This window comes from Furipterus horrens, unplaced genomic scaffold (assembly GCF_987537825.1).
Source record: "Furipterus horrens unplaced genomic scaffold, mFurHor1.1.pri manual_scaffold_12, whole genome shotgun sequence".
NCBI lineage: Eukaryota > Metazoa > Chordata > Mammalia > Chiroptera > Furipteridae > Furipterus > Furipterus horrens.
The window spans coordinates 5,387,422-5,401,659 of NW_028327182.1; the positions used below are offsets into that span (position 1 = coordinate 5,387,422).

The 14,238-nt window shown below is 42.5% G+C and overlaps 1 protein-coding gene across 1 annotated transcript in view; it reads left to right on the forward strand.

The window, feature by feature from the left end:
* The window catches only part of INTS6 (integrator complex subunit 6), a 67,573-nt gene that overhangs the window by 50,609 nt on the left and 2,726 nt on the right, over positions 1 to 14,238 (forward strand). The window contains exons 8-17 of the mRNA XM_090258915.1: positions 458 to 610; positions 734 to 866; positions 1,416 to 1,510; positions 3,539 to 3,649; positions 4,599 to 4,814; positions 6,910 to 7,036; positions 7,851 to 7,993; positions 8,205 to 8,436; positions 12,112 to 12,486; positions 13,405 to 13,498. Of these exons, the coding sequence (XP_090115041.1) occupies positions 458 to 610; positions 734 to 866; positions 1,416 to 1,510; positions 3,539 to 3,649; positions 4,599 to 4,814; positions 6,910 to 7,036; positions 7,851 to 7,993; positions 8,205 to 8,436; positions 12,112 to 12,486; positions 13,405 to 13,498 (1,679 nt within the window). The remainder of the gene's footprint in view (positions 1 to 457; positions 611 to 733; positions 867 to 1,415; positions 1,511 to 3,538; positions 3,650 to 4,598; positions 4,815 to 6,909; positions 7,037 to 7,850; positions 7,994 to 8,204; positions 8,437 to 12,111; positions 12,487 to 13,404; positions 13,499 to 14,238) is intronic.

Genomic DNA, 14,238 nt, shown 5'->3' on the forward strand with positions numbered 1-14,238 from the left:
GTGTTTTTCATCAGTCTGGAGGTTTAAGCTAGAAATGACTTTCTGGTCTTATTTATGAATTATTTTTTAGAAACAGTGAGGCTTGTTGAAAGATTATGGTGAAGTATCAGTATTCACTATATGGTTTGTCTAATGGGTAAAATTACACAAGATATCTAATCTTGTTAATACATTTCAGATGTCAAAAATTAATGAGTACTTAATTCCAAAAGTTTATTTTTTAAACCTAAGAAGATTTTCATTTTGTATGGATTTTGAGGTGTTTTGTCTTTTTCTTCTGAATATGAAATAATTTGAGCTTTGCATTTCCGAGTATCCTTTCAGCGAACGGTGCTCTTACTAGTTAAACTCTCACTGGCGAAACTGAGGAACTGAGTCAGTTTTGGTAGTGAGGGACACTGAAACGGGGTTTGTCTCTAGTACTTTGCATAAATAGTAATAGGACTTTCCCCTCTAGCCACCTCGTACGTCTCATCCTGTCGTGAAGTTTTCCTGTACAGACTGTGAACCGATGGTTATTGACAAATTGCCTTTTGACAAATACGAGTTGGAACCTTCACCACTGACTCAATTTATCCTGGAGAGGAAATCTCCTCAAACATGTTGGCAGGTGAGCTGACCAATCACTTAGATGCTTCTTAAAAAGTTAAATTGAATCAATAGTTTATATAATATTCTGTAAAGGTTTTAACCTTCATAAAAATACGAAATTCTAACCACTCATTTTTAATAGGTATATGTGAGCAATAGTGCAAAATACAGTGAACTTGGTCATCCGTTTGGTTACTTGAAAGCCAGCACAGCACTGAACTGTGTCAACTTATTTGTGATGCCTTACAATTACCCGGTCCTCCTTCCCCTCTTAGGTGAGTCGCCCTTGCCACATTCTCTGTGGCCCAGCGCCAGTTTTTACTTGGCAAATAGTTATTTAAATGAATGAATGGGTTCCAAAATAATACGATAGCCTAAAGTGAGCTCCTGGGCACACCTGGCTGTAATTTTTGAGTACTGTTGGAAAAGACTGATTTTCCTTCATGGAGTCCCCTCAGATTTAAAAGTTTAGTCAAAATATTGGTAGGTATATTTTATAGAAAATGCAGTACATACTTCATGTCAAATCGGTTTCATGTCTAGGTCTAGATAGGGTGTAGCTTTTGTTTGTGTGTTTCCTGATTCTACTTCTGTCGTTATGGGTAATTCTAGACCGTAATGGGCACCTTCTCACTTTTGAAATGGTATTACTGATTGAAAATGCCAGAACCCCAAATCTTAACACGTTTACTTTGTTAAAAACCTGTATCTCATGTTACTCTTCCTCTTACAAATAAGAAAGCACTTAAAAGTGAAACTTATCTGACTTGATTTTCATCTGTGAAAGTGGGTGATGATAGTTTGTTTATGTTATACATTTATAGATGACTTGTTTAAAGTACATAAAGCGAAACCAACATTGAAATGGAGACAGTCATTTGAAAGTTATTTGAAGACAATGCCTCCCTACTACCTTGGGGTAAGAATATTATTATTAAAAATAGTACTTGTTGTAAAGTTTTATATTATGCTTATAGTTTATTGTTAGTATTCCTATTTATTGCCGTTACAGATTGAATGTCATGGAAATTGTGGGTACAAATGGGCAATATAGATGTAATAGGAAGGAAATGTTTCGGTGATTTACAACAGAACGATGATGATAACGATGATGATCATGAGTATATACAGTGCTTACCCTGTGACTGTTACTGTCTTATGCACGTTACGTGTATTAATCCCATTTAACTTAAATTTTTATTTAATTTTAGAGAGAGCAGAAGGGAGGGAGACAGAGGGAGAGAAACATTGATGTGTGAGAGAAACATCAGTTGTTTGCCTCTTGCACACTGCTAACTGGGGACCTGGCCTGCCACCCAGGCATGTGCCCTGACGGGGAATTGAACTGGCGACCTTTTGGTTCACAGGCCAGTGCTCAATCCACTGGGCCACACCAGTCAGACACCCCATCTAATTTATATAGTAATCCGAGGAGGTAGAAACGATCATTGTCCCTATTTTATGAGTGAGGAAACTAAGGCACTAAAAGATTAAGGAAGTTGTCTGAGGTCACATTGCTAATTAATATATGGGGCACTGGAATGCAGTCCCGGGCGGTCTGGCTTTAGAATTGAGGCTTGTAATCGCAATCATTGCAGTGTCTTCTTACGTTACATTTTCAGGATTGTTTCTCTCTGAGGGTTCAAAGTTATTCTTGTTGGGTTATTTTCTGAATTTTCAGAAATATATTTTTAGGTAGATAAGTATATATTCTCATAGACCCATATATTTTTAATACCATGAATTTTGTTATTACTTAAAATTTAGTTTATCATAGTAGGTAAGACCAATAACGTGTATATTAAGTACCCTTTTTCATGAAAAGTAACAAAGACCCACACTAAAAGCACTTTCAAACATCACTTCTGCTTCTCATTCAAGACTATTACAGCATGTGACTGTAACTGATCTTTGTAAATGGTCCCTCATAAGAACATTAATTTTTTGAGCTTTAATAATCGCATTTTATAGTTTTAAGAGGCGAGTTGTATATGTGTCTAGCACATAACGCCCGCCATGTGAGAGAGTGACGGGAAGAAGCGCTCTGAGTATGAAATGTGCATATGTTGACTCATTCAAGTTTCACAGGAGCCTGGAGGATGCAGCCAAAGCTATACCGATGTTAACTGTCAGAGCTGGGATTTGATTCTCGTTTCACGCAAGGGCTTGTACACTTTCTAATATGTCAGTGAATTACCATCCTTTTTCTGTCTGCCCCATTCATACATGCGGGACATCTGCTGGTGATCGTTTTTATTGTACAAAGTGGTTCTCAGTTGGTCTCTCCTTACAATTAAATACGATTTCATTATACCGCATCCGTAGTCAATGTTAAACTCATTTTTCCTCCTCCTCGTTTTTCCTTCTGTTTTTTTCAGCTCAGCTAATGATGCTAGTAATGATTAACACCTACTGAATGCTTACTGTGTGCCAGATGCTTTTATAAGTGCTTCACCTGTATTTATTTAATCCCATGACAGTCCTGTGAGGTAGATACTATTATTATCGTTTTACAAATGCGAAACCAAGGCCTGGAGAGGCCATGTAATCTGAGATACAGGGTCCCAAAGCCTAGTGCGTGGTTGAGCTGTGACCCACGCAGTTACCCAGAGTGGAAACCTTCTGTTTCCTGGGGCCCGAGTTCTACCAGATCTGCCTCTGCCGTGTGTCTCCTGCCCGTTTCTTCCAGATTCACCATCTCCAGGGAGACTAAGAAGTGCAAGTCTTTACTTTCTTGCCCTGGGTGCCATTATTAACAGCCTCTTTGCTTTTTAACTATTTCAAACTGCCTTTCATACCACTGACAAACATGTTACTGAAATACAAATATGTTATTACTTTTACTGCAGGACAGGAGAAATTGGGTGGGTGGGGAGTGTTTTCAAAATTGACAGAATACATCTAGCCTTAAGTTTTTGACAAGTGGTGCTTTCTTTTTTGCCTCTAGCCTTTGAAGAAAGCTGTTAGGATGATGGGAGCACCTAACCTCATAGCAGACAGTATGGAATATGGACTTAGTTACAGTGTCATTTCATACCTCAAAAAGCTGAGTCAGCAGGTAATGTTACGAAATAGAGCCTTTATGTGTTTGGAATCGTTTTGGCCAGATGTTCATTCCTGATAGTTTAAAACCACATATATTACATATTAACGCAATTCTGTCTCAAGTACATGGTATGCTATGTTTTGAAATGTTAATTTCAAATAATAATTCTTAGTTTATGAAATGGCTTCCTAGACTTCCTATATATGAGCATTCTTTGTTTTCTTTTGAGAAGTTTGTTAGTTGTTTTTTCATAGAAAAAATACCATTGTGTTTTGCTTTATCTTTAAGAAACCTGTAGTTTTTTTTCCTTTCAAAATGGGAGTTTCTTTGGAAATATTTGTAAGAGACATTGAATTTTGTAATTCTGGGCAGAAATCACCTTAACAGATACTGTGGTAGTTAAGCAGTATACAGTTTAACTGACTGCCAAGTTATTAATGTTGTATACGATACATCATTTTCCCAGGACTTCTGCCATATCTACTTTAATTGCTAATTGAAATATAGGTGTAAAGACTCAAAATATTTGCTTGCCAGTGAAAAACTGTATCATTTTTAGCTATATCTATGAACATTTAGTTATATGCTATTAAGTGTCTTTAAATATTGATGAGATGATTTTTCTAATTTTATATCAGCTCTGAATCAGAAATACATATTTTCATTTAGGGTGTCTTCACGTTTCATCATTTAAGTATGGTGGGTATTAATAAATACAATATGTGTTGTGTTTGTTTGCCCTGTTCCAAAAGGTTAAAATTATAATGATTTAAAATAAAAAGATATTGTTTAAACTATTTTTAATTTACCAAGTACTTGACATAAAGTATGCCACTTGAGATTTTAATTTTTTATATACTTTTAAATATATAAATATTTAACTTTAAGAACACCAAAACTATAGTATTTAATTTACCAATTTAGATTCTGTCAAGACAATTCTTGTTTATTTTTACTTTAGGCCAAAATAGAATCTGACCGTGTCATTGGATCTGTGGGCAAGAAAGTAATACAGGAAACTGGAATTAAAGTCCGAAGCCGATCGCATGGCTTGTCAATGGCCTACAGAAAAGATTTCCAACAGCTGCTCCAGGGGATTTCCGAGGATGTTCCCCATAGGCTGCTGGACCTGAACATGAAAGAGTACACTGGGTTCCAAGTGGCCCTGCTCAATAAGGTGATAGTTGTGGGAACTTAGTGCTGCTCCAGTCATATTCTGCTCTGTCGTTGGATATATAGATCAGAGTCTCTGTTAACTGAAGCTCAGTTTGTCTGTACTTACTCTCTGATGTGCTTGTAGACCTCGGAAGAGTCATGGTCATTCTGTTGTACTGTCATTGAGTCATTGAACTTTAGAATTAAAACAGACATTGTCCATGGTGAGTGAAGGAATGGGTGTGTTGATAAAAAGTAAAGCATCCCGTTTATTTTATAAGTGAGTAAACAGAGGCCTAGAGGTGGCTTAGAGTTACACAGCTAATGGCAGAGTCACTGCAGTTTGGTGCTTAGGACCTTGGGTGCACAATGTGATTCTAAAATACTTTATAAATACTCGTCATTAAAAAGATCTCTGTCCCAGCAGCTTTTTTGTAAAAACAGACACACTGATTCTAAAATTTATATGGAAATGTAAAGATACTAGGATAGCTAGAACAATTTTGGAAAAGAGTAAAGTTGGACAGCTTGCACCATCTGATTTTAAAAGTTACTGTTAAAGCTGTATTGATCAACACTTTGTGTTGTTGGCACAAGGATAAACGTGTACATCAGTGGAACAGAATATAGTCTAGATGGAGACCCTCACACAGTCAAGTAATTTTTAACAAACGTGCCAAAATAATTCAGAGGGTGAGCATACAGTCTTTTCAACAAGTAGTACTGGAAAAATTGGATATCCAAATTCAAAATAATGATCTCGACCCTTACCTAACGTTACTTGAAGTGATCATGGTCTTAAATGTAAGAACGAAAACTGTAAACTCAAGAAAACTGGAGAAAATCTTCAATGACCTTGGGTCATGGATCACTGAAGAGTGCTAAAATAGAAAACAGCACTTGATAACTCAAACTTCATTAAAATTAAAATTTTTTTATTCAAAAGAAACTTTATAAAGTGAATAGGAAGTCATAAGCCTGTGAGAAAAGCATATATTGGATAAAAAAAACTTAATATCAAAATACATGAACTTAATAAAGTTCAATAATAAAGAGACATACACTCCCACTAAAATATGGGCAAATATTTGAACAGATAACTTCACCAAATAAGATATACAAACTTGAACAGGCACATGAAAAGATGGTCAACCTAATTGGCCATTAAGGAAATGGAAATTAAAACCATAATGAGGTCCCACTTTACACGCATGGAATGGCTAAAATTTAAAAGACTGAAAAATAGCAAGTGTTGGTAAGGATGGAGAGCAGCTGGAACTCTCATATATTGCTGATGGAAAATAGTTGGCAGTGTCTTAAGAAGGTCAATGTATACTTACTATATCACCAGCAATTGTATGTGTCTACCCAAGAGAAATTAAATTATCTATAATAGCAGCATTATTCGTAGTACCCAAAACCGAAAATAATCCAGTATTTATCAACTGGCGAATGGATGAAAGATATAGTATAGCCATATAATGGAGTACTACTTTACTACAATAAAAAGGAATATATTACTGATACGTGAACAACATAGACGAATCTCAAAAACATACTGCTAAGTGAAAGAAGCCAGATAGGTAATATTAGCTACTAGCTATTGCAAGGTTCCATTTATAAAATGAACGTACAGAGACAGAAAGCAGGTAAGTCGTTGCCTGGGGCTAGTAATAGGGACTGACCACAAACGGGCACACAGAACTCCCTGGGGTGACGGAAGGGTTCCATACTGGATTGTGGTGAATGTTCCACAGCCGTAAGTTTTCCAACATTCATCAGACTGCGTAAACAGGCAGTTTTATGGTCTGGAAGTTATATATCAAAGCTTAAACAAAACCGCCTTGGAAGTCTTTAAAATTTGGATATTTACTTCTTTTGGCCAAATAGGTAATAAAATCTTGAGGTAGATGTGGATTTGAGATTATTTGGTTGAGCTCACTACCAATTTTTTATCTTCTGGTTCCCAAAATAGCACATTAAGATTACATCATAACTCTATTCTGTTTTCAAGCTAAATTCGTTAACTTGTATATCTTTTATTTTTTTTCAAACCTATGCTGCAGGCTAGAGCTTTTAGTTTCTTAATTCTGTTTGTCTTTGAATGTTTTCAACAGGATTTAAAGCCACAGACATTCAGAAATGCGTACGACATACCACGACGGAATCTTTTGGATCACTTAACAAGAATGAGATTTAATCTTATGAAGAGCACCCGCAGGTTTCTTAAAGGACAGGATGAAGGTGCGATCATGGTTTTAATATTGGCATTTCTTTTGTAAATTTTTTCTTTATATTGAAAAACCACAGTAATGTTGTAACTCTTGAAGAATTATCACAGTTTTGTGTTCTCATCGTAAATTCCAACAAGCGACGTGAAAAGTCTTCCCTGATTCACGACATTTCTTTCTGCCATCACTGTTGCTCCACATTCTCTTCCCCAGAGGTAACACCGCTTGTTAGCAGCTTAGTGTCCTTTCCTGGTTTTCTGTCCGTCCGCACACCGAGACACACCCAGCTGGATGTGTCTGGATACACTGGTACTTGACGGTGTCACTCTGCGTGGCGTAACTGTCATATTCTGCTGTTTCCTTTATCCGTATCCATGGCACCCATGACAGATCAAGCCAGAGGAGAATTTAACACTTTGCTGTTTCTGATGTCAGCACTCCACCTATAGCTATCTATAGAAAGGGTTATGTATATGATTTTCCTGTAAATTCTGCTATAATTAAGCATTGCATATTTGGACTAGCGTAGAAGGGACATTCCTTTTCATGGTAAGATTACACATATTGCTGACTCTATTCACTGAAGTTAGCTGCAATATTTTTGGTTTGTTTAGAAGATAAAATCAATGAGTTTAAATTTTACTTTAAAAATTTCAAATATTCTCACATCACAGTGTTTATAATGGCACCAAATTAATTTAGAGTCCGTGGGAAGGGAAGACTGCCTAGAGCACACCAGGCAGTGTTCCCGTATACGAAGATGTGTGGTGCCTGGAGTGGGTGTCAGTGAGGCTGACTCTTGCTGTTGCTCTGTTTTCTTCAAAAAGATCAAGTGCACAGTGTCCCTATAGCACAGATGGGGAACTACCAGGAGTACCTCAAGCAAGTACCTTCTCCACTCAGAGAACTGGATCCTGACCAGCCTCGGAGGCTGCATACATTTGGCAATCCCTTTAAGCTGGATAAGAAGGTAAATTGGAAATGTTCCGTATGTAACTCATTTGTGCTAGGTACTGTGGATTTAAAAGCTCCTAACTTAACTAAAGTAAGGTAAAGCTATTTTCCTGGTAGAGTAGCTAATAGATGTCAACATAGTTAAATAGAGTTGCTTTAATGGGAATTGGAATTAGTGCCATTTAAAACTGTATATAAATCCAGGGGAATTATATATTTTGTTGTAGGGTATGATGATAGATGAAGCAGATGAATTTGTGGCTGGACCTCAGAATAAACATAAACGACCCGGAGAACCAAACATGCAAGGGATCCCTAAAAGACGTCGCTGTATGTCACCACTGCTGCGAGGCAGAGCGCAGAATCCAGTTGTGAACAATCACATTGGAGGAAAAGGACCACCTGTACCTGTGACCCAAGCACAGCCAGATCTTATTAAACCCCTTCCTCTTCATAAAAGTAAGAGCTGTTTTTTTAAAGAAAAACAAACATTATTTGCTGCTTTTTGATTCTTCAGAGGTTTTTAAATAGATTATACTAAATGGGCATGTAATTATTTTTTGTGTGTCTTTTTAATGAGTGTTTGTGGAACATTTCACATGTTCATTATGCTTTATTAGCAGTCATGATCTAAAATATTATTTGCAAATCTTATGTATTCCAGAATAGTATTTTTTAAAGGGGCGTTATCAAATTCACTATCTGTTTAATGCACCAGGTAATTGTTGACTGCCTCTGCTATTTTAGACAGTAGCTCTGAGGAATCGTAGGGAACAAGGCAGTGGTTTCTGCTTTCCCTAATAACGCGTGAGGAAAGCACATCATGGGATGTTTCATTAGAGTGCGGGGATTCCACAGAAGGGAAGTCAAGCGTGTTGTTATGTGTTTGGTGGGAGGGTTTACCTGGTCTGTGGGGTTAAGGCACTTCCCTAGCAAGTCGTCTGAAGGCAGACCTGCAGGGCGGATGGCGAGGAGTGGACTGGCGCTGTGCGTTTGCCTGGGCTCAGAGGGCGCTGAGTGCTCTGCTGTCGCAGGGGTGCCGGGTGCTGCGAGGGCACAGCTGGGGGACAGGCAGGGCCAGGTCGTGGAGGGCCCTTGGACGCCGCCGTAAAGATGTCCTTCAGAGGACAGTGGGAATTCACCGACTGAAAGGGTTAAGGAGGTGACATGATAGTGACCCGATGTGATTAGCATTTTATAAAGACTGTAAAAGGTGTGGAGTGTTGTCAGGGAAGAGTCGGAATGGGTGTAGGGAACCCCTAATGAATTGGTGGATTCATTAATTGTAGGTAGTGATTATCCATGGCTTATCACATCTGAACTGGAGGAAGAAAGTGTTATATACCCCCCGATGGAATTGTGCAGTACTGCCTCGGAGGTAGTCTTCCTGCCCCTCTACCCCGTCCAGTTGTTTTTGTCTTTGTTATTTTGAACATCAACCTGACCATGCCTCTAGATCTCACTACAATTTATAGGAAATATAAGGGACAGAGCGTGTTAGATGACAAAGCAGGTATATAATTAGCAAAATCCAGATTGTGGGAAACTATAGGACAAAGAATCTGGTGTGTGTGTATGTGTGTTTTCCCAGAAAAATGCATAGAAGATAGAGGTACAGAAGGACTTTATAGATTCAAAGGTGGTTAAGAGACACATGAACCAATTGTCATTTGGGGCCTGATTTAGACCCTGAATCAAACAAAATTAATTTTTTCCATAAACAGAAGTTATATAAGGTAATTAAAATTGTGGACACTGTGTATCTGGTGTTGTAAAATAATTATTTCGGATGTACAGGAACCAGTCGGGAAACCCAGGGAAGAGCTAGCGGGGCTGCAGGAGGATGTGTATGGCGGAATCACTGGGCAGACAGCCCGGGGCTTGGTGCTGACCGAGAGGATGCGGGGGCCCGGGCAAGGGGACAGCCACTCTTCTGTCCTGAGAGACACGCCGTCAGGGGTGGGGTGGGAGAGTGATTGGCCTTTAGCAGTGTGTGTTATACATTCGATAGTCACGTGGACGCCCGAGGTTGCAAGGTGGTTGTCTGAGTTTGGAGCTCAGGAGAAGGGGCTTGCGCTGGAGGGTGGGTGCGGGGGGGAGCTTAGCTGCCATTGGAGGTGATAGGTCTTACCGAGGGGAACAGTGGGGGGGCGGGTGGAGAGGAAGAGCGAGAGAGGGAGAGAGGGAGCCGAGCTGTAAGGTTCAGAAAAGGGGTCTGAGGAGGAAGAATCCGAGAAAGGGGACAAATAGGGACTGTCCCGTGTCATGGAAGCGAAAGCAGAGGAAAACTGAGTGGTTGGTGGACTAAGTACTCCTTAGGTCAGTGAAGGAGAGGACAGGCAAGGTTCTGGTGGTCCTTGTTTCTCTTAGCGAGAGCAGTCTGGTGGCACGAGGGGACAGGACGCAGGAGTGCGGGGCGGGAGTGGAGGCGGCGAGCGCGAGGCGCAGGTGGGCGGAGGGCGGGCGCTACGAGAGGCCGCGGGGATTTTCGGGTGCTGCGGAGCTGGGCGAGCCCCAGCGCGGGCGGACCGCCGGGGAGAAGGGGGCAGGCGCGCCCAGCAGAGGCGCTGACGCAGCCGAGGGCAGCGGCCGCGACCCCGGTGGAGGAGCTGCCTCCCTTGCGGCCTGACGGGCGCGGGCCCAAGTCTGGGGGCGGGGAGCGGGGGCAGCCCCCACAGCCTGGCTGTCGTTCCTCGGCGAAGCAGGGGGGCTGTGGCGGCTGAGGGGGCCGGAGACTGGGGAGGCAGCGGTGTGCCGGGGTGGGAGCGTGACTCCTGCGGCAGAGGGAGGGAAGGCGGTGACAGGCTTGCTGGGGACTGCGAGCGCCCGCCCCCGTTCCCGGAGTGGCATCCCTGCGCACATCCGGCGCAGGCCGACGCGGGGTTTGGCCTGGCTGGTGTCACGGGAGGGCAGGAGCGCGAGAGAATGTGGGACGTCGCTAAAAAGCGCGCGCGGTGGGCTGCCCTGGTACCTCGAGGGGATCTGACCAACGGCACGGGGAAGGCGGAGCGGCCGCCGGGCCGCGTGTAAGCGCAGGAGCAGCGGCGCCGCCAAGGTTGTCTGACTTGGGGGGCAGACGTGTGGGCGGGAGGTTCTTTGGAGGTGAGACTGAGGAGTTGGGGGCCGGGTTCTCGGCAGGCCCGGCGCTCAGACGCCCAAGTGCGCGCTGCAGCCTTCTCCGCCTTGACTGTGTGTGTGGCGCTCCCGAGGTCTGGTGACAGGGGCTCTGACGGATGCGCTGGCGCTTCAGGGGCGCGTTTCTCACAAGCTGGGGGCGCTCCTGCTTCCTGTCCACAGACCACACTGAGTAGTAAGGACTTGGGTGATGTCCTCAGGGACGTGGGGGTGGGAGGACGTCTGCGGACTAGGTTTCGGCGACATGGTGACCACAGAGGTGGCCTGGAGACCCACAGGTCGTGGCGAGGACACAGGATGAGGGGAGTGGCTTGTTTGAGCCTCAGAAGAGCAAGAGTTTGTACAAGAGGATATGGAAGCCGGATCCTGAGGGGGTCCCGGGAGGCGAAGGAAATGAGCCCACGTCCGTGGAGAGCGGAGCAAGTTTGATAATGTCCCGTTAAGTGGCGGGGTGGCGAGCCGTGAGGGGCAGTTGTCTGGTGGCCGTGGTGGGCCCGGGGTTCTGCAGTTACTCAGGTGACACAGGGCGCACAGCGGGGTGGAAAAGGGTGCGCTGCCCGAAGCCCTGTTCCCGGAGGACACGGAACGCTCCAAAGTCTATGCTTCACTGTGGCCTCGGAGTGACAGCGGGGGTTTCAGGCGGCTGCAGGCTGGCGGGAGTCGGGGCTGCAGGAAGGATGACCGTGAGGGTCCTGATCCTCGTGTCCCCCTAGCCTGTCGGAACCCTGCTCGTTCAGTAAAACGAAGGTAGAGTTGAACTTGGCTTTATATTTTCCCTCCTAAGGGCAGAAATGGTACAGGTTTTGTAAATATTGTGAATGTTTTCCGTTGAATCCACCATGTCTTTATCAAAGCTTAAGAATCATATCACATTCTTTGTTAATTTGCATCCATCAAGGAGATCACTTGTGGTTTTCTGTAATGATATTTCTTTGAAGTTTTAATTACTGTCTGCTTTGAAATTGTCCCATAATTTTTCCCCTTTATCTCTGTTTTTAGTTCCAGAAGCTAATAATGATTCGACGACAGACGATGTGGTTGAAAATCACGTTGCTGACCAACTTCCGTCCAATGTCACACCAAATTCTGTGGATACTGAATTTTCAGCATCTTCTTCTTCAGCCGGTTTCCTGGAACGACCAACCAATCACACAGAGGCTCTTGGTCACGGTCATTTAGGAGCTAATGACCTCACTGTTGGTGGGTTTTTAGAAAATCACGAGGAGGCTAGAAATAAAGCGCAGTGTCCTGAAGAGAGTACACCGGCGTCTTCCCTCGGCAAGGGAAAGAAGCAGGCGCCTAGCAGGAGCCACGAAGAAGTCAACGCTGAGCTCAAAGCCCAAATAATGAAAGAGATTCGGAAGCCAGGAAGAAGTATGTATAACCAGACACAGCCTCAGAGCTGGTTTCTGTATGTGCTCAAAAAAGTGAAATTAACTAAAAACATAGATTCTAGGTCATAAGCTAGTGAGATTTGATTTTTTATTCAGCGGACAAAAGCTGACACATACCTGCTGCGTCCAAAGTACAGTGCTAGGCATGGCGACCAGGCGGGACTGAGAGCCCGGGGAGAACGCACAGATCAGTTCCACGCGGTTCCTGCTGTGACGCGAACCCGTGGTCTAGAGTGTTCTAGCCAGCAGCTGGCATTGGGAGGCAGCAGCCTAGCACTGTGTGTAAGACTTAAACTAGGATGGTGACCAGGGCTGTGTTTAGGTCAAAACACTGAAGTTACGAAAGCTGTCTACTATATGAATACAAAAGAATTTGGGGGATAAAATGTCGGTAGTGCTGGCGGCTCCGTGCCCCGATGGTGCAGCAGTGGGTGAGACCCAGTCCTTGCCAGTTAGGGTCTTCCAGCGCTTAGAAAGAGTTTTATGGGAAACCTGAAACTGAAATAGCACTCTGCACCTGCTTCACTGTTTTTCTTCCACATACCCCACCCCTACCCCCATCCCCCCCTGTTAGCTGTAGTTGAGAATTTAAATTCTAAGGGTGGATTTTTGTAAAGGCCACTTAGTGGCACAACCAACAAGCCATTTAGTCACCCTTCTACACTTTGATACCTTAATGGGATCTTCTACCAAAAGTAGCAAGTGTTTGGCAAGTTATTTGATCTTGTTGGCGGATGATGAAATGTATGTATTGGAAAGTCTTCAATGAGCAGTGAAAACTTTATGTGGAATATTTTTCTTTTGTTTTAGTATGTCTTGTAAACTACAGTAGAAAAATATTGAATAAGAATGCAAAGGAAAGCCACTTAATTTTTCTTTTTGCTTCTCTTGTTTTAAGAATATGAAAGAATCTTCACTTTACTGAAACATGTGCAAGGCAGTTTACAGACAAGACTAATATTTTTACAAAACGTTATTAAAGAAGCAGCAAGGTAAATAATCTCTGAACGTGATGGTTGGTATTTAACAGTCTCCCTTGGGTTGTGCATGTCTGGGCTGCACGCAGCGCTTCTCTGAATTCAGTGAAGTTCTTTAGGAATTGGAACTTTCCTTCCTACAAATTACACACACTGGCATCATTCTCTTACTTCCTACTCTGTGGCTTTCGGTGTCTTTGTATTTTCTAGCCTTTAATTTTCCTTCTTTTTATATTTGGACTGCTGTTAATATTAATCAGTGATTAGAAATGACCTTGACATGCAGTTAACTTGTCTGTAGGAAAACATGTACTTTAGGTGGACAGAGGGGCCCTGTTCTGACAGCCTCAGTGGCCAGGGTTATGTACCCCAGTACAAGGGATGTGAATCAGGATTATAAATGGTAACGCACAGTGCAGTTGACTGGAAAGCATAGTTTTACAGGTTTAGCAGATACAAAAATTATTTTATTATTTCTTGAAGACTTCTAGTATTTCAAGAAAACTTAGGATTAATCTTATCTGACCTTCCCAATATACCCATTCTTTAGTCCCCCAGTTTCTTCCATGGTACACTTAAAGGTTTAGATTCAGCAGTGAATTCGGGGGGCGGGGGGAGGTGCTAGAGCTTAGGCCACTTTGCAAGATGAGGTGCGATAGCTTTTCATGTTATTCGTTTTGTGTATTTAACCTGTTTTGCACTTTGTGTAACATTCCATCAGCTCAGATGTCCTGGATTTAGTTACCCTCCTGGTG